This window comes from Pyxicephalus adspersus, chromosome 2 (assembly GCF_032062135.1).
Source record: "Pyxicephalus adspersus chromosome 2, UCB_Pads_2.0, whole genome shotgun sequence".
In the NCBI taxonomy this organism is placed as follows: Eukaryota; Metazoa; Chordata; class Amphibia; order Anura; family Pyxicephalidae; genus Pyxicephalus; species Pyxicephalus adspersus.
Window position 1 is genome coordinate 38,540,310 of NC_092859.1, and position 23,235 is coordinate 38,563,544.

General features: G+C 39.6%; 1 protein-coding gene across 1 annotated transcript in view; it reads left to right on the forward strand.

The window, feature by feature from the left end:
* The window catches only part of GALNT10 (polypeptide N-acetylgalactosaminyltransferase 10), a 130,495-nt gene extending 108,951 nt beyond the window's left edge, over window positions 1–21,544 (forward strand). The window contains exons 7-12 of the mRNA XM_072400471.1: window positions 10,787–10,904; window positions 14,334–14,441; window positions 14,828–15,049; window positions 15,238–15,354; window positions 15,433–15,582; window positions 15,822–21,544. Of these exons, the coding sequence (XP_072256572.1) occupies window positions 10,787–10,904; window positions 14,334–14,441; window positions 14,828–15,049; window positions 15,238–15,354; window positions 15,433–15,582; window positions 15,822–15,989 (883 nt within the window). The 3' untranslated portion in view covers window positions 15,990–21,544. The remainder of the gene's footprint in view (window positions 1–10,786; window positions 10,905–14,333; window positions 14,442–14,827; window positions 15,050–15,237; window positions 15,355–15,432; window positions 15,583–15,821) is intronic.
* Window positions 21,545–23,235: the final 1,691 nt, after the last annotated feature.

A 23,235-nucleotide genomic window follows, 5' to 3' on the forward strand; every position in this document is an offset into this window, starting at 1 on the left:
GTCGCCTAAACACCGACACCGATTTTACCTCGATAGGCTTCATTAGGCATAAGTTTAGTTAGCATACTTTACTGTATTTATCTGTAAAAATTTTGTATTGATCAAATATGCACAAATACATAATATACTTTTCACAAAAAAAAAGCAGTGAGCCTTAAACCTCTTTCTTTTCTCTCATTTACACATTATATGTCAGTTATCTAGGGGTGGCTCCATTATCCTATTAATCTAAGTGATGTGACGAGTATTTCCTTAAATAACATGTGCCCCATATTTCTTTGTTTGTACCCCAAGACTATACCTTTCCTGTCTCTGACATTCTTTCTTTGTGGCTTGGTCACAAACACTTCTTTTTCTGTTCCCACCCTTTGCCTTTAGATCAGAAGGGCAATGTGTATTGCAGAACTGCCTAGGCTCCTCATCAGCTCCAAAGTTTCATTTGATACAGCCAGGAGGGCTAGGAGAATGTCACTCATTTTTTCAGGTACGGCTGAGGTCCATGAGTACATTTGGACTGGGGGGCTTAGCTTAGTGCATAGTATGAGCTTAGTTGGAAAAAGGATTTTTAATGAGGGAATTTATATTGTGAAGAATTTTTTTAAAATAGAAAAAAATGTTGTGCATTTGTATTGAGACAAGTTTGTAATGGAAGGGGAAGAGATTTTTTGTAGAATACGAGATAGGGTTATCACTTGAAGAAAGGATTAGTTCTGGGTAAAATAGGGGGTACAGGGAGTGTTAAGGGAAAAGCACACTGTGCATTACATAATCCATTCCTCTGTACACTGCAGTATGTTCTCCTGCCCCTTGAATGTGGGGCTCATTTTTGTGACACTTAAGCCCTGTGTGTCGTGTTCCTCTTACCCCTGAACCTTGTGTGTTAAATTCTCCTGAAATCTGTGCATTAGGTACTTCAGAATCCTACACTCTGTGGATTTTGTACTCTGACCCCTGCACTCTGCATATTATTCTATCCTGATCTGTGAGTATAGTTTTTCCATCATGTGAACCAGAAATATATTTTTTAAGGGACTCTGTGCATATGTTGAGTAGACTGAAATGGAAAAAAAAATGTACCAATCATTACTATTAAGTAGACATGGGCGAACTTACTGAAAAGCACACTACAAGGTGTTAATTTTGTATAACTGCATATGCCTATTGCAAGGTTGGCAGGACTGCTAAATAAATGTTAACAAAGAATAACAAAGCAGAACATAAAAAGAATGTGCAATATAAAAGTGCCTCTGCTTTGAAAACCTGAGACATTTTGTTCTGCAGTAGCTGAAAAGGAATATCATATTGATTCATTTTTTCTTCTCCAAAGAATGTGGTCTTTTTATTAAAAATCTAATTGAAAAACCTTGTATGTTAGCAGAACCAGGTGTGTGTTGAAGAAACAAATAGGAAAGAATTTAAATAAAATTTAAAAAAGTAGCACAATCAATACCAATACAGCTAGCTATTTAATAGAAGAAGGGTACTTAGAAGATTAGTTTTGTTTTTGGCACTGAGAAAGTCCAAGAGAATTATAGTAACAATTATTGAATAAAATTAGGAAATAAATAATTTGGATTTTAAATGTAACCTTTTAAAAAGAATGTGAAAAATAAAAGAAAGCTAGTGTTGATTCCTTTGCTGAACTACTTCTGTCTTTCTCTTTCTTTGGTACCTTTGATTCACTGAACCTAAGCAGGTTTGTGGAAGTGTGATGTGAATCTACAGATGTATTTCAGGTTGGTGAACCAGAAAGTATTGTAGCAGTTGGATCAGTTGGAGATGCCAGCATGGTACTCCATGTACATCTTTTCGTATAGGTTTAATTTTACATAAAATCTGCAGAACTACTTTTAAGAATCCACGATCAGGCCACTCATTATTGCAGAAAGGGGTAGACGATGTCCCCTCCTTCCTGCCTACTCTATCTGTTAAAAGCTAAGCTTCTCAGGTTCAGCTCTGTTTGCCAGGATACCCGACCATCCCAGCTTCCCCCTGCACCTTCCAGGAATGAATGAGTTACACTATCCCAGCCTGGCCAATAAAGATGGCCAAAGATCGTCTTCATAAAAAGACAAAAATGACGACGGGGACAGGTGAGTATTCCAGGTTTAGTTCCTCTTTAAAATTACCATGTCCACAGTGGACTGTGGGTAATAAAAAATCCCACATTGACAACTAACAAAAGTAGTCACCTTCCTCTGCTCCCTCCTACAAGAAGTGTGTGATTTATAGGCTTAGTCAATGCTGGTTGGAGAGATCAGGTCTGCTGGTAGGGAGAACCAATTTGTCAAGACAAAAACTATAATGACTTTATTGCTTCCTCTTGGAATTTTTTTGAAGGTAATTGTTCACCTGGTTAAGTTCTAACAAGTGCTTACCTGCTATGAAAGGTTCAAGAGAATGTGGAATAAAGAAGGAAAAGACAGTTTGAATTCATAATTCAATGGAAAATTATAGTCTTCATTAATTTGCATTTTACACTATTGTTCATTGCCTGGGGACTCTCAAAGACTTTATTTAGACTACAAGCATTGTGTTTAGTGATGTCAAAGTGTTAAGAGGCTGGATCGGGGACAGGTGAGTAAATAAGACTGGTATGGGAGGTTACAGTATAGGTGGAACAGTTACAAGTGTTATAGTTTAATAAATTTTTTTTTTTTATAAGAGCCTAAAATTCTATGGGTATTGAAAACTTTCTCAAACACTGGGCCTCACCTTATAAAGATTTTAACCCTTTTCATTGTACCAACCTAAAGGAAACGTAGTGTCTTTATTGTCATATATGTTTTGTGGATTTCTTCTTAATACCTGTCCTGTCAAACCCCATCCAGCAGGACATAAAATAAAGAGAAAATGTTCTTAACAGAAAACGCAGACAGCAGTAAAAAGAGATGGGGTTCTACCATTGCTCCACAGTTAATGAATTTTTCGGTCTTGTATGCCTCATGATTTGGTCTGGTGATTTACCGCGAAAGAGAGCCACATTATAACAGTAAATGCCTTTTGTTTCCTAAGGAGGGTGATCTGATGTGAAGCCACAGGGGAGAGGAACGGAGAAAAGCGATTAGCTCTGTAGTGATTTGTTTGCAGTGAAGAGCCTTAATAGCCTGAAAGGGCTTGCTGGAGATACATCATGACAGCACTATTTTAACACAGCTCACCACAATGAGTTTAAAAATGGCTTTAGCAGTAGATCAGAGGAGAAAGGATAGAGAGGCTTCCTCAGAGCAGGTATTTCTCTAGCAGTGTCCTACTGTACCTAGTGATAAATCTTACTCTGCTGGACATTCTAGTTTTTAATGCTTAAGTTGTCTTTATCAAAGGAAAACATCATTTAAAAATATTTCTGGGATGATAATGAGCATGATAAGCATAATGTAAATTAATTTTTTCTAATGCAAATTTTTAAAATCTAGTTTCAGTGAATAATTTTATTTATAAAAGTGTAACTCTGATTCCCCACCATAGAAAAAAACTCCAATCCCATGCGGCTCCATTTCTTTGCACCTCCACCCCCATGGTTTAATCATTTTATTTAGTTGAGAGACTAGGAAAAGTTTAGAAGGCTTGTAAAGGATTGCAATCTGTATTCTTTTGGGAAGATAACCTTTCATGCTTTTTTCATAGATACATTAGAAAGTGAAATTTCTCCAAAGTGAGAACCTTACCTAGACCATTATCATCACAGTATGTGTTTTTCCCTTCTGTTCCAGTTCTAATGACAACTAAAAATTTGGAATCCCCCAAAACGATCCATACACAGTGCTACCAAGGCAAATAGAGAGGTTGACAGCAAAACCAAAAAGGAAAACATGAGAAAAGGAGAAATCCATTGAAATAGATCAAATCTATCGACTCCTCCCTGCCTTATTCATAACAAAATATAGTCTTGTGCTCAAATACATTAAAATTTGAGTGTATTCCATGCAGTCAGGTGATGATTGCTGTGCAGAGTTCATATGCTTGCCATTAAAGCAAAAGTCCATGACAACTAGGGATGACCGAGAAGGCCTCTGACAATCTCGCGAAAATTTCCTCGAACTTCCGGTCTGTGGTGCTGGAAGTGGTAGGAAGGTAGACGGTAAATAATGCTAGTTTGCCTCAGTCTTACAATACTTAGCTGAAAAATTAGGCAAAGGCAATGGTACCTATCAGTGTGGCAGTACTGGGGGTTTTCATCTGAAGTTTGTTGGCCTCCCAGAAGCAGCAGAAATTAAAAGTATTTTGCTAGCTGGCACAATGGCAAGCATGACATTGGGGATGAATGCCACCCCTGTACATTGCGATAACTAGCGGAAAAATTCAACCAAGACAGGCTCAGCTGACAGGGTGTTGGTGATAGCCAGCCAGAAACTCAGCACAGAAGCAGTGTGGGTTCACAGAGGCATCTTAGTTGGCCAGTGAGTCCTTGTGTCAGTCAATCAGTGACATCTGCAGTGGGGGTATGATAGTTGTTAGTAACCCACCTTTCGTTCATTTTCAAAAAAAAGTGAGGCGATTGACATTTTCCGGCGACAGTCATGATCGGTTGTCCATGACCACTCCGCCAGCAGCCGTCAACACCACCACCACCAGCCAGAAAAGAGCCAAAGTAATCGTGCATCATACGCTTCATCCATTCTCAATGGTTATGCCCCCACACTTCACTTGTTTGAGGTGACTGCATCAGGTTTCACCAGGCATCCAGAAAATCCCCCCTGCCTTGGCCTAGACTTTTGGATGTGTGCGGCCTCCTGCCACTACTGCTGCTGCTGCTGCTACAGGTAGAGGCAGTGTCCGCAGACCTTCTCACACAGCCGGTCGCATAGTAGTCTGCTCAGGCGGGCCACCTTTTCTTTCTCTTGCGCCGGGTTGGGTAGAAACAGTGACATTTTGTCTTTGTACCGGTGATCCAGAAGGGTGGCCAGCCAGTAATCATCCTAATTTTTGATTTAACAGATGCGGGGGTCCCTCTGTAGGCATCGCAACATGTGGACACACATATGAAAGAGGGGTTCCCTGGGCCCATCCTCCTCTTGTCCCTCAGTAGGCGCCAAAACATCTTCCTCCTCATCACCTACCTCCTCCTCTTCAAGCTGCAGCTGTTCCTGTTGTTCCATCGGCCACACAATGCCTGGGGCGTGACAGCACAAAAGTGGTTTGGATAGGTCCTGTCCAGCAGCCCCAACATGGTCTCCCTCATCCTCATCATCATCATAACCATCTTCCTCCACCTCCTCCTCTTGGAACTTCTGATGCTGGCCAGTGTCCCTTCCTGCCCCGCCTGATTCTGGCTCTGCGCTATGGAGTGTAATGTCACCCTCATCCTCCTCCCTGCTTTCTTCCCCTCCTCTCACATTGCCACCTTCAATTAGGCCACACAGGGTATTATCTAGCAAAAAGATGATGGGTATGACGTTGTTCCAGCCTGACTGCTCCTGACTCACAACTGGTCACTGGTAAAATAGCTCAGTAGTGTGGCTCTACAAAGGACCCAGCTGCCTCCATGCACCACTGGAGCATGTGCAGCATGAAGTTCATGCTGCACACTGGAGCATGTGCAGCATGAAGTTCCATCCAGTCACCAGTGTCACCAATCAATCTATGCCGTGGCAGCCTCTGTTGGCGCTGGATCATGCTAAGCACCGCGGCGGCAGTAGGGGATTGGCGGACATGGCTGCAGATGAAGCGAGCCTGTCTCCAGTCCTGGGTACATGCGGAGGAACTTCTGCTCCACTAGGTTCAGTACGTGGGCAAAGCAGAACACGTGTTATGCGCAGAGCGGCCATAGGGTTAGCCCCGTTGTCGCACACTATGTTGCCTGTTGTGAGCCGGGAGGACTTCAGCCAAGCCTCAACCTCTCTGTGCAAAGCAGACAAGAGTTCTCTGGCGCCGTGACTTTTCTCTTCTAAAGATACCAGTTTCAGCACTGCCTGACAACGCATGTGCTTGAGGGAGCCATAGTGGCGTGCCCGCTTAACCACAGTGTCCTCTGCTGCTGACTTTCAGGAGGAGTGTCGAAAAGAGAGGGGTTGACGGTAGAAGGAATGGAGTATGAGGAGTTTGCACAGTCCATCAGGTCACGGAAGGGAGCCGAGTCCACAATGCTGTACGGCAGTAGCTGCAAGGTCAATAGTTTGGCTAGATGAGAATTGAGTTCAATGACTGTTTTGTTGGTTGGGCCCATAGCCGATTGCTTGTGCAGAACTCCGGTAGAATGGGCTGGGAACTAGGGGAGCTGAAGGGGTCACTAGAGTACCATCTAGCTGCAACAAACGTTGTCTGATGCCACAAAACCTGCAAGCAGAGCTGATAACTTCCTTGCCTCTAGAAGTATGGCAGCCACAAACCTCCTGAGACGTACTAGCAATGACAGTTGGAGGTGGACAAGAAAAGAGGATGACGTGGTTGCACCTCCTTCAAGAGAGCACAAGTACTGCTCCCACTTTGGTTTGTGGTTCTTGGGCATGTGGGACAGCAGGGATGTTGTACCCAAATGTGATCCAGCCTGTCCTCTGCGGATCTGCCTGTGGCACAGGTCTTTCAGTGTGAAAAAGGACCACACTGGAGAGGTGCGTGCAACCACTCTGCTGCTTATTTTCTTTGCCTGCCTCTGCGTCTGCGGGGTGCCGTGCATCTGCTCCAGCTCTATCTCCCCCACGGTCACATCGTCTCTTTACTGTTCCCCTGCTTGTGCCCACTTGTCTGTCTCTTCTTTGCAACTCACATAAGGCAGATTTGCAGCCCCTTCCATCCCCAGTCTGCTGCTGCCTTTATACTATGTCTGTTTCCGAGCTACTGCTAGCCCTTACACGCACCGCACCGGTGGTTCTCGGGTGACATCACGGTCATCATCATCCTCTTTTTCATCTAAACCAACCCCTGCAAATGCAGCCACTGATTCAGAACCCTCGCCCAGCAAGTCCTGACCACACTCTCCAAGGATCTCAAAGTCTGCCTCCTGCTCTGAACTTCGCAAGATCCTCAGGCCATTCGTCAAACAACGTGGAAGAGTCATCTTGAGGTACAGGCACATTAGACACGCTAACATCTGTGTTTGCTCCTGTCACGGCTGTATGATTGTATTCTGCCCTCTCAATACATCTACCAGCGTACTGGTGCTCTGCACACATCTCAAATCTGTTTGAAAACTTGTGCTGCTGCCTCCAACAGTTGCTGCTGCTGCTGTCCTACAGTGGTGGACTCTCAGGGAGTATGCCCCCTGCCAGATGCGGCAGGTTGCCCAATACCACGCCTTCCCCTGGGTCTACCTCTCATCTTTTACTTATTCGGGCAAAAATGCACCTGTACCAAAGGGTTTCTTGTATCTGTATTTATTTTAAAGTAAGAGAGAAATGTCACTGTACAAATTGGTCTTCTTTGGTAAATAGGAACAGGTATCAAACACTAAAATATCTGTATTTTTTTTTACAGTAGCACAGAATATTCACTGTACCAAACAGTCTTCTTTGGTAAATAGGAACTGCAATTGATTTTTTTTAACAATATTGAATGTACAGTGTGAAAAAAGATGACTAACAGTGTCCTCACTAATACACAATATAGATTACATTAAATGTGCTGACAATTTAACAAAACTGACTAGCTATGCATGGCACTACAAGTAGCAGCAACCACAGTTGTACCTTCAGTGCATGTGCAGTTAGTGAACAGCACCTAAGAGTATAATACACACAATATACCTTGCACTAAATCTGCTGACTGCTGACAATTTCACAAAACTGACTAGCTAGTAGCTCACGTAAAAGTAAATGCCCTATAAAACACTGAACTATGGAACTAGGAGGCACCTACACTGTCCCTGTCACACTACACGTCTCTCCCTGCGTCTATCCTATACACAGAACACAAGATGGAGTGACTAACCCCTCCCTCCTTCCCTGTATATATATGCCTGTGCTCTGATCTCTCCTGATTTGCAGCTGGGCCTTGCTGTGCATCCTAGGAGCGAATGATTTGGCTCCCAGACGCAATTCCTGACAAAATTTTTCGCAGTTGCCGCCCCCTGGTTTTTCCCTTGTTCATTCGGCGAGAACACAACCCCATGGCTAATCACAAGGCCGTTCTCGCTTACATGTTCGGTAAGCGAGAAAGGCCCGATTCGCCACGAGATCGAATTTAAAAATCTTGCTCGCTCATCCCTAATGACCACCTGGATTTATGAGCAATATTTGACTCAGAAGTGGAGTAACAGCCACTTTGCAAGAAGGGCAGAGAGAACAAAGTTAAAGCATGCTGTCAATCACTCTTTTAATTCATGTTTTCATAACTATACTTCAACTTGGATTTACAGAAATACTACGGACCATTCTTTTTTTTAAGGGATTTAGGGCATGTTCTCACCGGTCCCTTTGATCACACATATGCCTCTACAGGCTACCACTGCATTTAATAGAAACAAGTAGGCTGACATTGCCGAATGTACTCTGAATATGCTCTGTTAAATCTCCAAGTGGACTACAGAATCTATGGAAATGTGAGGGAGATGTTCTGAAAACATAGCATACTCCCTGCCATAGAGTGACAAGGCTGCTTCTCCATACAGTACAGTGAGCTAGCACTGGACAGGAAGTGTGTTATTGGCAGCATTACTAGGTGAAAATAAAGTGAAAGCAAACAAATGCAGGCACCACATCTAAAAACTGACTGCATTATATTAAATTTTGTTCTTAGATATTACATATGCATTGTTGTATAAAATCTATAAATTAGCAGGATGAATATTACATGATCCAATTCTACACATTTATATTGCACAGCCAGTAATTTTATGTTCTCCAGCTGTAAACTTTAAAGCTACCGTGATATTTTTTAATTATACGGTAATGGCATTCCAGAATAGCCCTTTATTAATGTCTGCTCCCATTATCGGAAACCTTTGTCTGTAAGTGCATTCTCTTTGTATTGTTTGGCTAGCACAATACATGAAAAGGATTTCACTTTGGAAAGCTTCCTCCACAAATGTTTCATTAGTTTCTCAATTAGAAAAAAAAAGTATTGCAGTTTTGAATGTCTCATTGCCTAGTAATGTATTTCCAAGGTTGCTTTTTTAAAGAATGCAGAATTGGTCAAATGCATTGGCTGTGCCCTGTAGTGTGGTACTACACAAAATGTATATATTCATTGTTTGGATAGAGCAGCTATATTCTTAGAAAAAAGCTAAAAGGTTTAACAGCCATTAAGCTTCCCAATTTCCCCTTCTATAACATATTATTTTATAGCCAATGGTATAACCACTGGATCTCTGTGGTTCCCTGTGAAATACAGGCAGATCATGGCTGCTGAAGGGAGCCCATGGGGGGACTGGACATTCCTAGGCAGACTGCATTTGCACAGAAGACAGTTATAAAGCCAGGAGGGCAAAACTAAAGGCACAACTTTTTCAGATTTGTATTGAGTGACCAGGGGTACTTACCCCTGTTCATTTTTCATTGACGTCTGTGTCCCTGTCAGGAAGGTTTACTTCTTACCTTAGCTTTACCTTTAATTGTCCTGATTACCAATCCTCTAACAGAGGATTTCCCACTCATTGAAGAGGTATCCTGTTGAGCCTACAGGGCAGAAAGTGAATTTCCCAAATTAAGGACATAAAACAAATGTGAAGTTTTGTCTTTAGATAAACTTTGACATAGCTTCATGCACAGCCTCCAAGGGCAGTTTTTCATCCAACAGGTACTTAGGTTAGCACTATTAAGGTTTAAGCACTTGGAAACTTTTATGGCCAGGCCTGATTTGTTTTCAAAATCTAAAGTCCTGCAGTGACAGAACACTTTTGATGCTGATTAGGTAAATTATACCTAGACACAAGAACAAAATGTTAATTTATTGCAGCTTACCAGTCCTTTGATATGTGGTGGCTGCATTAGTCTGGCGTATTTTTCTGTTTTTTCTGGTTCTCACTCACTCACTAACTGCACTGTACGTATAGAGTAGCAGCATTTTCACCTTAGGAAAGAATACAGAACACCTCACTGTATCCTCTTCTCCATATCACAGAAAAAATGCTTTCTACTCCCAACAGATAGTTAGCAACAATGTAAATGTTCAGAATTCAGCAATGGAAACTGGTGCTTGTAAGTGCATTCTTTCTATATTGTTCTGCTATTACAATGTATAAATGGGTTTTCCCTTTACAAAACTCACTTCAGTATCTTTTATTGGCTCCTTCAGTTAGGAAATAAAATGTATTTTGTGTTGTAGTTTTTAAGGTCTCATTGCATAGTAAATGCATTTCCAAGGTCGCCTTTATAAAGGATGCGGAATTGTGTGCATTAATCAGAATTAGTCACGGCCATGGTCATGTGATGTCATCATGCTTCAACAGCAAGCCTGATTTATTTATTGTCACCAGATTTCTGAAAGGATCAACAGGTATATTTTTGTAGTTATTGAACTGATATAACAAAACACATTTAATAAGATATTTTGTAAACAACAAAAACAAGCGAAGTTCATTGTAATGGTTTACAAACACTTATAGCTGTGTGCTTCTGTATCTGAACAGCTGCAGCATTATCGTGCTCAGCACCTAAATATTTTCAGTAAAGAAACCGTATGCTATTTGTGGCCTTCAGGCTTAGCAAGGCATAGCTCCACAATCTGTTCTGAGCTTTTCTGGCAGCAGCTGGATTAATCGCCAAGAACGCTGTGCAGAATCAAAGAATCTCCTTCATGTTGCTGCTGGAGTACAAATTTTGTGTTACATTGCCAGCATGGTGAGCAGACGATGAGGACAAGAATATAGATTTTCTGCAAACTCCTTGTTTATATTTTGTTTTCATTGCAGGTCTCCAGTTATGGCCGGTGGATTATTCGCTGTAGACAGAAAATGGTTCTGGGAGCTCGGAGGATATGATCCTGGGTTAGAGATCTGGGGAGGAGAGCAGTATGAGATATCATTCAAGGTCAGTCCTGGGCTTACTTTTTTTATTGTAGTATTTATTTCATCTGTTAAACTTCCTTGGACTTCTAGGGTGTTTTTGTGACTGAATATTTTTTTATTTTGAGTAGAGTGGGGCTGAATGTTATCTCATGCTAGTTCTTTACTGCTGACACCAAAAGTCTGTCATCAGACTCCATTGTAAAATATAACCTTTTATGTTAATGGAAAAACATCAGAGGTATCATAACAGGCACCCACTATTGGCATCTTCATAGAAAAAATGGATATAAAGAATTTCTATGACACACGTACCTCAGCTAAAAAGCCAAGGAAAATCACTGCTTGGTTGATGTAGATACCTCACTAGAGTTCTAGTAACAGAGCCATCTCAGTCTACAGAAAGCTGTAGCCGCATGATGACATTACAACCAGAAGTGGCAAAAAACAGCTTTAAACAAGCATTAGTTTCAGCAATGATCAGCCCCACCCACAATCAATGGGTTTGATTTGTGAAAGCTCTCCAAGGCTGGAGAGAATACACTTTCATCAGTGAACCTGGGTGATCCAGCAAACCTGGAATTGATCTGGTACGGAATTCAAAACATTTGCTAGCAAATGACTTTGAAGAAATCCATTCCAGGTTTGGATTACCCAGCTTCACTGATGAAAATGTATCCTTTTCATCCTTGGAGATCTTTAATAAATCAGGTGCAATGTCTGGCCTGTCCAGTTGCTTATACTTACTTTTCCTTTGCTTTAGCAGGGTGAAAAAAAACATATTGCTTTCAGTTGCATGGGCACATGAATGGTTTTAGACAAAATAGGACCCTGGGTAAATAGGAAGTGGGAGCCCCAACGGAACAGTATTTCATCTGCCTGCACCCTTTTCATTTTGTTATTAAGGTCCTGGAGAAGGTGGGGGCATAGTTTGCTCCTCTCTAAATACAGCTCTGCATAGGCAATGTACAGTTTTCCTTTAATAGGGCTAAAGAAATAAATGCACATGCTTTGATAACCCAATGTTTTAGTATAGTTAAATATTGGTGGTTGGTTTGTTAATAAACTATTGCGCAAATAATTGGGTACAAAACCTATTCATAGACTGTAAATTGATAAAATAAGTATATGGATGTATTATGTTGTTGGGTGTCTGTACCATATCCAGGACAAACCCCAACACTCCTATGAAATGTCATCTTATATTTTACTGTGCTAAGGGAGGAAGCTGGACTATGACAGACAGAGGCTGCCACGATGGAGCTCTGCAGTGATGCATAATTGCTGGGCCATTCAACTCATCATTCATTCCTCTTTGTAAATCCTGTGGTTTGTCAGCCCCAGTTGGAAGATGCAGAAGTTTCATACATAAGGATTTTAAACCACAAATAATTTTCATATCCTGAAGTGTTTCAGGGAAAAGCACAACAAACACATATTGTTCCCCTCACAGCCACACTCCCTAATTTTTCTGACACCTATGAATTCTGCCTTCAGCAGCGCAGCCCCATTTGCCAGATAGAGTTACTGACTGTACCCCTTGTAATTAGTCACCCGCTGCGAGCCCCTTTGACAGGGTGGGTACAAGTCACACAGAAACAGCTCCGTTTATTGTCCTGAAATTAAGATAAAGTGGTGCAGTCATCTGTAGCTGATAGATTAATAACTGTGCTGGAATCACACGCACAGAAGGGCTGGCTGTTGGGAGGGGGCGGATGGGAACTGGGAAATGAGCGATGGCTGGGCTATGGGGGCTAACTAAGCTTATTTATTTTCATGCTGCGCTGACAGTGCTGCACAGAGCAGAAAAGACAATATATAGCAATATGTGTGATAAACAAAGGAGAGATGGGGCTACAAAACTACATGCAATTGCCATGTATTGAGATGTTACCATGTTACATGGTAGTGACGGTGGTACAGCTTGGTTAGAATATTAAGAAGCAGCACCTGGCAGATTTAGGATCACTGCTGTGATTGGTGGACATCATTTTCCATTGAAGTCTTTGGGGATCCTAAATTATTATTCCTCCAAGTTACATTTTTTGTGGAAGCTTTACCAGTAACAGTCTCTACAATGCTGGGCTAAATAAAGTATCTTAAATCTGTAGTTCAAACAAACTACTAATAGACATTTAATGATTTACTTGCGCAGATTAAAATTGATTGGTTTTATAACTGCCTAGTGTTTTAGTGTTTAAGTGCACCTGATACACTTTTAACACTAAACTGTTTGCTAAAGAGAGAGTACAGAAGCTGTTTGCTTTCAGGCTTTCTGTAAATAAAACTTCCTACAGAGCTATTAGGCAAAGAGGGGAGGGTAAATAAGTCACACCATAGAGTAATTCACAATACATTCCAGATTGAGCTATGGATCAATCCAAACAACAGGCTGTAAACAGCAAGTTAGATAAGGATAGCCTGCAGAACGTGAAAAGAGGACATCGTCTCCATCTTTTGGATAGACTTGAGAATACAATTCTATCCAATGTTTCATACTTACTTGACTTGATGATCTGCAACTTGACTGCTGTAGCATACGCTTTCATATTCTTGCACATAGATTCTCTTGTGTTTCAGAGCTTTGCATTAGTATTTGTGAAATTTGTATTAGATGTTTGATGGAATGAGTTTTATCTTCGTCTTACAGGGCCTTTAATGTCCACATCTGAAAACCCTTGATTCTTATTAAAGCAGACACACGCTGTGAGAAACTGCTGTTTTACTTGCTGCCGTCTCCTGGGAGTGAGCTTGTTGTAAAGTGTTACATGATGATTGTTTAAGTGTAATTAAAACTTGCTAGTTCAGAATGTATTTATCTTGTAATGACCCAATTATTTTCCCATCTTGCCACCAAGAGGCTCAGAGCATGCATACATTATGGGGCTTCAGTCATGTAAATCCAGATGACATTCATTGAGCCCTCAATTTTGAAAGTTTAGCTTTTAAAATATAAGGGAAGCATTCAGTATGTCATAGACATATCAGTTTATTTGTAAGTTTTCCTTTTTTCACAATATTCATAGGATTAGCCTATACTTTAGGACATATCCACATAAAAGTAATATGTGGGTCATATGTTCAATTTAGTGTGCACAGTTGTAAGAAACATTTGGTGGTTTACTTCTCCAGCAACTAACAAACACACATTTTAGGTTTGGATGGGTTTGTTTTTTCAGCTTATTTATAGACAAAATGTATTTTTTAAGCTTGGAATGGATATAGTTATATGAGGAACAGTTTTTAAAAGTCTATTTCTTCTCTGATAAGGACATTTTAAAAGTTAAAGTAAAGGGGGACACAGATAGTGATACAAATCTTACTGATGTTGTTACCTTTTTCCCCACACATGAAAAAAAAAAGACAATGTGTTAAATAACTGTGGATCAACATGGTTTACATGAATGATCTCTTACCTTTTGGCTAATCAATCTTTTTTTGTACATTATTTTAGGTGTGGATGTGTGGTGGTCGTATGGAAGATGCTCCATGTTCTCGAGTGGGACATATTTACCGGAAATATGTACCCTACAAGGTGCCCACAGGTGTCAGCTTGGCAAGAGTAAGGTTCTTTCACCTTCCAAACTAAGTTAACATTTTTGTTCCTTTGTGAATAAAAACATGTTCCAATGTTCTGCCTCTGAATTACAGTAATCAAATATTACTGAACCTTGGCTAAACCAGTGCTTGGTGAAAGATATCATAAACATATACTTAGCTGTACTGAAGCCCCAAGTATTATATTATTCATTCCAAATCACTGAACACAAAAAACTTCTCATGTTATGCTCTGTTTTACCCCCATCTAGTGGTCATCTTGCTAACATATTTGTATGGATGCATGATCATTTCAACTAACAATACTAATTACATTTTATTTTGCTGTCGTATACATCAGCAACAACTTGCATTTGAAACTTAGTCTGATAAATTTACCTTCCCTTGTAGAATCTAAAACGAGTAGCAGAAGTGTGGATGGATGAATATGCAGAATATATCTACCAGCGACGCCCTGATTATCGACATCTTTCTCCTGGTGATGTGACAACTCAGAAAGAACTGCGCAGCAGGTTAAACTGTCAGAACTTCAAGTGGTTTATGACCAAAGTTGCCTGGGACTTGCCCAAGTATTACCCTCCTGTTGAGCCTCCTGCTGCTGCATGGGGAGAGGTAAGTTAAAGACATGCTGACATGAAAAAAATGTATTAAAGGACTGCCATATCTAAGATGGTGTCACTTATTTTGTATGGCAAAATTATCCAGAGATAATATGAAAAATGGTTGAAAAGATGTTTTCTTTTTTGCGAGTAATAAAAGGGTTGTGAATAGATTATTCTTCTCTTCCCTCCTATCATCAGATCCAGAACAAGAAGACAGGCCTCTGTGTAGACAGTAAGCATAGCTCTATGGGCACAGAACTGCGACTGGATACCTGCACCAAGGGGCGAAAGGCAGATGCTTGGAACAGTGTACAGGTAGAAGGAAGTGACTGCCTAAGTTTTCAATACAGGTCACAAATTGGAAGGAAGATGCTAACATATATTTTTTTCCAGATATTTACTCTGGGCTGGAGAGAAGACATCCGCCCCGGAGATCCACTGCACACCAAGAAAGTATGCTTTGATGCCATATCTCACACCAGTCCCATTACACTCTTTGATTGCCATGGGATGAAAGGAAACCAGCTGTGGAAATACAGAAAGGTCAGCAGGTCTAATCATGTTCCCTGTAGGCACAAAGGAAATAGGTGCTTCTAAACAGTGCCAGTTAACTTCCAGAACATATGTTCTATGTGCCACTATTTTTTATCATGGTTTGCAGCAGTCTTTGCAGTGTCTTTCTTTTTCTCCTCTTACTGTCTATCTGTCCTGTTATTCTCCACATTTTACAGTTGATAGATAAACCTTTGAGCAAATACTAATCCTCTATATTCTACTCCCAGGACAAGACCATCTATCACCCCACCAGTAACAGCTGTTTGGACTGCAGTGAATCAGACCGCAGGATCTTCATGAACATTTGTAACCCCTCCTCCCAGACACAGCAATGGACTTTTGAAAACACCAACTCCACAATCTTAAAAATCTTCAACAGAAATCGGGGCTTATAATGAGGAATGGAAAAAGGACATACATATATAAATAGGAATATATATTTTAAATCTATATTTTTTACTGACGGGTGGGTGGGAAATTTGTTTCTTTTGTTCTGAAAATATTTTTTCTCCATTGTTGTGTAGGATTAACAAAAAAGAGATAATCTGAATGTTGAAAGTGCAGGTTGTGCTATTTATCCCTGATGCTGAGACAGAACAGTCACAGAACAGTGCTGACAATTAGGGGCTTTCTCTTTTGTTGCAGTTCTGCCCAGGACCACCTTACCTGACAATTGATTTTTGGTATAAATATTTAATATTAAGAACTTGTTTCCATGAGTTTTTGTTGTGGCACCAGTGTACCTTCTGTCTACTTACTTGGCCCCTCTGGATAAAGTGTGCTAAACCTTTCTTCAGAGACCATCTGTCCACTAGACATACTAAAACGTATGCAGTACATCTCTGCAGTATGTTGCAAGTATTAAAATGCTTATGGTGAGAATAAGTTCTGACCTAGTGCATACATGTGCAGTTTAATGTTAAGTGCCATGTTTGCCTCATAGCTACACTATATGGTCAAGGGTTTGTGAAGAAATGACCATCAAAACTAATATACAGCCAAAAGTTTGTGAACACCTGATTTTTCAGACATAGGGTACTGTTAATACTTTAGCAAATACATTTTAGAAAATTGTGTATTTCCTATATTCTGGCAACACTTTGAAGAATGCCATTTCCTGTTCCAGCATGACTGTGCCCCTATACACAAAGCCAGGTCTATTAGAACATGGTTAGTGATGAGTTTTGTGTTCAGCAGCGTAAGTGGTCTGCAGAGAGCCCTAAAATGAACTCTATAATAAACACAAATAGGATGAATAGAAAGCTAAACACTCTTTTGGCTGAATTAATTCGAGGTTTCTCATACAAACCTAAATATCTTTGAGAAAGCCTTCCTAAAAGAATTGAGTCTGTTTTAGGCCATGGGACAACTCCATCTTAATGCCCATGATTTTGGATTAGCTAGTCTGATAAACTTATATAGGTTGACTGGTCAGATGTTCATAAAGCTCTAGCCATGTAGTGTATCACTGGCTCCTAGAAGTCAGAAGGTGATGGCCCCTAATTGGAGCATCTGCAGGCACTAACAAAAGTTGGTCCAAAAGGCCCCTAAAAACAAAAAATGGTTTTAACACAGCATCACTGAAATTGCCAACCTGCAAAGTAAACAGCAAATGTTGAAACTTGAAATATTTTCTAGTGCCTTGCTGGACAAGAGGAATGTGGGAGTTGTTTGAAGCCTGTGCAATTTGTTTTTTCACCTTTACCTCTCAATAATAAGGAGCCATTTGTATGAGTGAGTTTTACAAACCCTTGAACTAGTGCATTTATTTGCATGTCCTAGCAATGAATTACAGCTCATACAAAAGTTATTAGTGGTGAAAGAAGCCTAATATAGGTTCTCTGATGATCTTGCAATTTTTTAGTTCAGTAAAAGATTGTCTTTACATGTATTTTAGTTGCCGTACTATTAACACAGGGATGCATCAACACTTAGGAACCACTAAACTTAATAAGAAATTGTTCTTGTCAGATACTTGTAACATTTGAGATATTTGATTTTTTTTCAAGCTTTGCCGTGCAGCATATTGCTATTTGAGTGAGGAGGAAGCAAGTTCTTCTGTGGGGTTACTAAACAGGAGATTTGTCATAATGACCCCATTATGTTGCACCTTCCAGACCATCGTCTCTTTTGAATATTCCCCATAACTTTTTTACACTTGTTATTATAACTTCTTTTACATTGTATCATTTAGGTATATTGGCACTCTAAGATGCCAATTTGATGGGAGATCTTCACCCATATAATCCGAAATTTAACATGAAACTCATCTGGGATGCAACATTTTTAAGGTGACAGTACTGCTAAAATGCAAAGCACCGCTTGACTGTGTTCGTTTTAGACCAGTCCCTAGTGAAACTAGTTTTGGGGCCAGACAGAAGTTGAGACCAAGACCCCATGTACAAGCCTGGGCCTAAAAGACTTACAACAGGACTCAGCAAAGGTGCACCTCACCAAATACTGCCTAAACATATCATATATGTAGTATGTGTTGCTGAAGTTAAATCAATGTAGAATATGTCTACCTTGTTAGGTCTGAAACTGTGTTTCCATATAACCTTTTACCTACCTCTTCATCCTGGAGACATCAGCACAATACATAGTGTATGTTTGTATGTTTTGTTATGTACAAAGCACTTCAGTCCTTCAGATAGTATTGCATTGACATAGAAAGTTTTATATATATATATATATATATATATATATATATATATATATATACTGCACAGAAGACATAGAAGCCTGTGTATTCCAAAGCACTGTGTTACGAATTAATCTGGATTAAATTTTATAAAATGGCTTACAAGGGGCTAGGTACATTACATATATGGCTGGCTATACACGTGGGAACTTATCAGCAGTTTAAAGTTCTGTTAAAGGCAGTACAAGGACAATCAAAATCCTTTTTCACTAATACATCTGGAGTTCATTGAAATTGGATCTTTTCATTTCACTTTTTTTGCTACCTTAATAAAATTGTTATAAAATATTTACAAGGTATTGATACAATTAAAGATGTACAGTGCCCCACCCTCAATATACAGAGAACTGTATGCAGGATTTATATTCCAGAAGTAATGCTGTTTTAGTAATAGGTGGGTCAGTAGGGCCAGAAATAAATGAAAAATACAGGACAACATTCATAAGCTATTTCTGTGGTTCAGGAGTGTGAAATGTTTTCAGATCACTGGAACTTCAGTTCCTTCACATTCACCATTTGTATATTTGAGTGGTGTTGTGTCCTGCACTAGCCACAGACCTATGGTGAACAGGTGGGTTTAATATTATTAATGGGCACACTTTGTTGTAATGGGCTTTCAGCGTGTTAGGATTTCAAGATTGTTCTGTTTGAAGTTAGCAAAGCATGAGTGTGACACATGGAGTCTTATAATTAAAGTTTATCACAAGGAACCACTTTTTTGAATAGAGAAGGGAATGGTTACACTTTCAACCAAGTTTTTAATCCTGTGTGAGTTACCATTGGGCAGATTTACCCCTCCAATTGTACTGGTGACTATTGCAACCTAAACATAAAGTGAAGGGAGATTTAAAATTCCCAAAATGAGGACTGAATTGCATTGTTGTATATACTTTTCAAACCCACTATATGTAAGATATACTTAATGAGCCACTTGGTCAGGCACTTCCTGTGTCTCCCACATTGTGTACCTGTGTGTATATTCATCTTCTTTTAACTCTACGAACAATTTTCTAGGCATTTTGCTGGCTTCATCAGTTTCCCCCACATTTTTGTTTATGCCCGTACTATGTAGTCTATTGTGAAGTTCCATGTAAGATGATGGACCTATATAAATCATTATTATTAATAAAGAGGGGAATTTTACCCTTATTTTGGGTGATTTACACAAACCTCCTGTTGCATCCCAAGGAAAGTAGGTAAAGTAAAATTGCCCCTGTGACAGGGATGTTAAGCGCCTCCTACATTTTGGCTGTGCAAACACTTTAATGTATTGTTGCATGTCAAAAGGTGGGATTTGTGGTGATAGTTCAGGTTGGTTGACCCATTACTTTCATATCTATATATTCTATTCTTTCAAATTCCTACATATGTGCAACCTAACTGCAGATAACAGCTCCGATTTTTAGCTATCATTTGTGCAGGGCTGATTAGAGAACACAACGAATAACACCATTGCTTTCCTTCCCATAGCATTCCCTCCCAACCAGCTAAATGGTTTGCCACTTGTTTTTTTTAGATGTCAGGACTTCCATCTTATGTTTACATTGCTTCCAGGACTTAAAAAATTTCCCAGACTGCTGAAGGATTTCAGAAAATGATACTTTAGTTTTTCTAATTTCTTATGTCACCCTTATCTGTATAGACTTTTTTATAAGGGACACCATATCTTTATTGGAAAATGAGGCCATGTGCAGCCAACCTAACATCATTAGGGGACAGTTCACCCAAATACTTTCAGGTTCTGCTGCTGTTGGAGGTCTTTTACTAAAGGCTCTATTCCATAATGTAAAAATATTTTTAAAAGCTAACACGGTTCCTTGTGTTCCATCTGAAACAGAGACAGAGCTGGGAACCTAGCCACAGTGAACTGTCAGCAAAGGAAACCCCAAGGAATATGGAGCGACTCACATGGACTACCCAAATCTAAAATGTCACACCCACTCAGAGTGACCCTTTTAGTTTCTTGATTGTAACGCTGATACTTAAACATGTTTATCATCTACTAAATGTTGTTTTTCAAAGTCTGTACTTCAAATAATCTTTTATACTGTTCCAGGTATGTTAAAATGAAATTGCCAAAAACCACATGTACAGTATTGAAAATGTTGTGACCATGTGTATCTTTTTACTTCTTGCCAGTGGATGAGGAAATGACAAGTATTTCTGTGTCCTGGAAATCGTGTGATCCTTTAAAAGGTCATTTTGAAACAACGTAGCCCAAGCTAAAATCTAGCTAACATCAGATAATACTTAAAAGTTCACCTGTAACCTTGTAGTAGATATAATAATGCAGAAAAGATGGTAATGAAATGCATCTCTCAGAAGCGGGTTGTAATAAAGTGAGCTATAGATTAAATTCTTCAAAGGTAACCAGATTTTTTTTTTCTTTTGAGAGCAAGAACGTAATGATTGTGAAGTTTTGATTTTAGTTTCCAGGGAGAGATTTTTTTCTCTGCGATGGCTGTGGAAGAAATGGGAAATGTGTTCATCATCAGCACAGGAAGTCTTTATGATAAAAAAAATACTGTCAGAAATACCCATCTTTCTGTTAATTTGTAAAGAGGCTAGCGGTGTAGCACAGTGATGCAGATCTGCTTTAAATATATAAAGGTGGGGCTTTAAGCAGACCTTTCCTTGAATTACCTTTTCTTGTAAACACTACTATGGGTAGGCCAAAATTCCCTTTTTCCGTTGCTAAGATAAACCCACTGATTGGTTGGATCTGCCTAAATTTCACTTCACCCAAGGAGCCTTTGGCAAAGATTTCAAAACCAGACCAGGCAAGGTGATGAATTTAAGAATTCTGGCATAAAGAAAGGTATATTTTACATATGTGTATTGTGTTTACTGTTTAATAAGGTGGTTAAAAATTTGCAAAACAATTCATTCAGGCTGTAGACTCATTCAACATCATTAATAATAAGGTCTACCTATACACTCCTCCTTTATACCATTGTTATGTCATAGGTTGCTTGATCCTGCTGTAGATATGGGAAAATGAAATGTTTTATAATTAGTTTTACCATTTCTAAAGAAGACAATCTTAATTTCTATCTATAATTTTCTCTAATTCTAGGAAATGTTCCTTCTGATTGGTGAGGGTGGGTGATTTTAGCACTTTAACCTTAGTGGCTTGGATAATCCTTGATGACTTTTCTGACATAATGCATTGCTAGGTTTTTAAAGGCTGAAAGAAGACTTATTTTGTAATGTATTTAAATTAAATAAATTTTACAAAGATTTCCTAAAGTGTGCTGTTGTCATGAATCTGTGCAGGGACAAGAGTGACCAAAGACTTACATGCTTACATTTCATCCAGGCTTATTCTGGGTAGAGATGGTCGCCCAATAATCACGTGTACACTTAATAAATGTATATCTGATGGCAGGGCCACTACAATCAACTAGCTGCTAAACTGTGAATGTGCAAAGGAGATTTATGTCCATAGACCTGCTCCTAATATGGACAAAATCTTTAAACCCTAACAAAATATTTGACTACCAGACTCATTTACAAGACTCTTTCTAAAATCATTTTATTGTCATATGATTACCCTGCCTTTCTCCCTCAACCACAGTTTCCTTAAATTAGGACAGTTTTGAGGAACATTTTCAGCTTCAGGTACAACATGAAAGCCTTTGGCCCAGCCTGCTATTCATCTATTGCTTCTGTGCAACATTTTCAGAGGATAATCAGAAGCTGTTAATGAAACATTACAGGTGGCCCTGTAGCATAGTTTCTACTCTCCATGTCGGCCTTTCTCAACATTTTCACCCCTAAGGAATTTTTTTTAAAAATTGTCAAGTGAAGGGGTACCCCTGGTATAACCAGTTGGAAAAATGGTATTTGCAATGGTTGCCATAAAGTTGTGGTCAGAATGCCTCCTTTGCTGACAGCTAAAAAAGGTCATTGGTTTCCTGCAGCTGAATCTGTGGTGCTGGCCGTGGATTTATGAAGGCGACATCCTATGGGAGGTCAATAAGCCACAGTTTAAGGAACTCCTGGCAATTTCTGGAGGAAGCCTAGCTTTCCCTGGTTGCTCTAAACCAGCCTTTCTAGACCATTTTAACATGTGGGAACCCCTGAAATAACTTCCAGGTCTTCAGGGAACCCCTTACATTGACTAGTACATACACAGCTCACAGTTTATTGCTGTGGTGGTCAGTAGTAAGAATGTATTTCGTTGCTGGCCATTGGGAGGTATATCATCCTACAAATAGCCAAAAATTTTACCAATATCAGGTATAAGCAGGAGAGAGTGTCTGCAACATGCTTTTTTGGTGGGTTTTTTTAGGTATTCTTAATCCTTACAGTTTAAAATTTATCAATTATATTTATTTTTAATTATCAATAAAAACAACCATATTGGTTACCATACATCGAAATATCTATAACGTTTTCATTAGACCTTATACCCACCCTTTTTGAAGGTAGAAAGCTTGTATTCAAGGTGCAATATAAGAGCAGTGGATACCTCTTTAAGGGGGAAAGATAACTTTCTTCCTTCTTATGCAACAAGAAACTGTTCTACCCTTATTCACTGCTCTTTACCCCTGAACTTAGATCTCCATTCTCAATGTATTATATTGGAATCAGGTAAGCTGACTTGAGAGGCTCAAATTGCTCACTGCTTAAAGAACCCCTAGCATCCTCTGAAAGGGGACCTAGGGTTCCACAGAACCATGGTTGAGAATCACTGCACTAGACTATCATTCCCAAACTTCTCTCTAAAACCATTCCAGGAGCTCTCCTGCTTTTGTACTGTTAGGCTAGGCATAAATATGTTCAAAAATTGTTTTGAAAGCCACCATTGCTTGCTTTGTATTGCTAAATGTGGTAAAAATGTGGTTGTTGATCTTCCACCACTCGTATCAACATTCTGGTATTAAAATAATCAAATTTTGATACAATAGGATCAGAAGATTCAGTATACTTTTTAT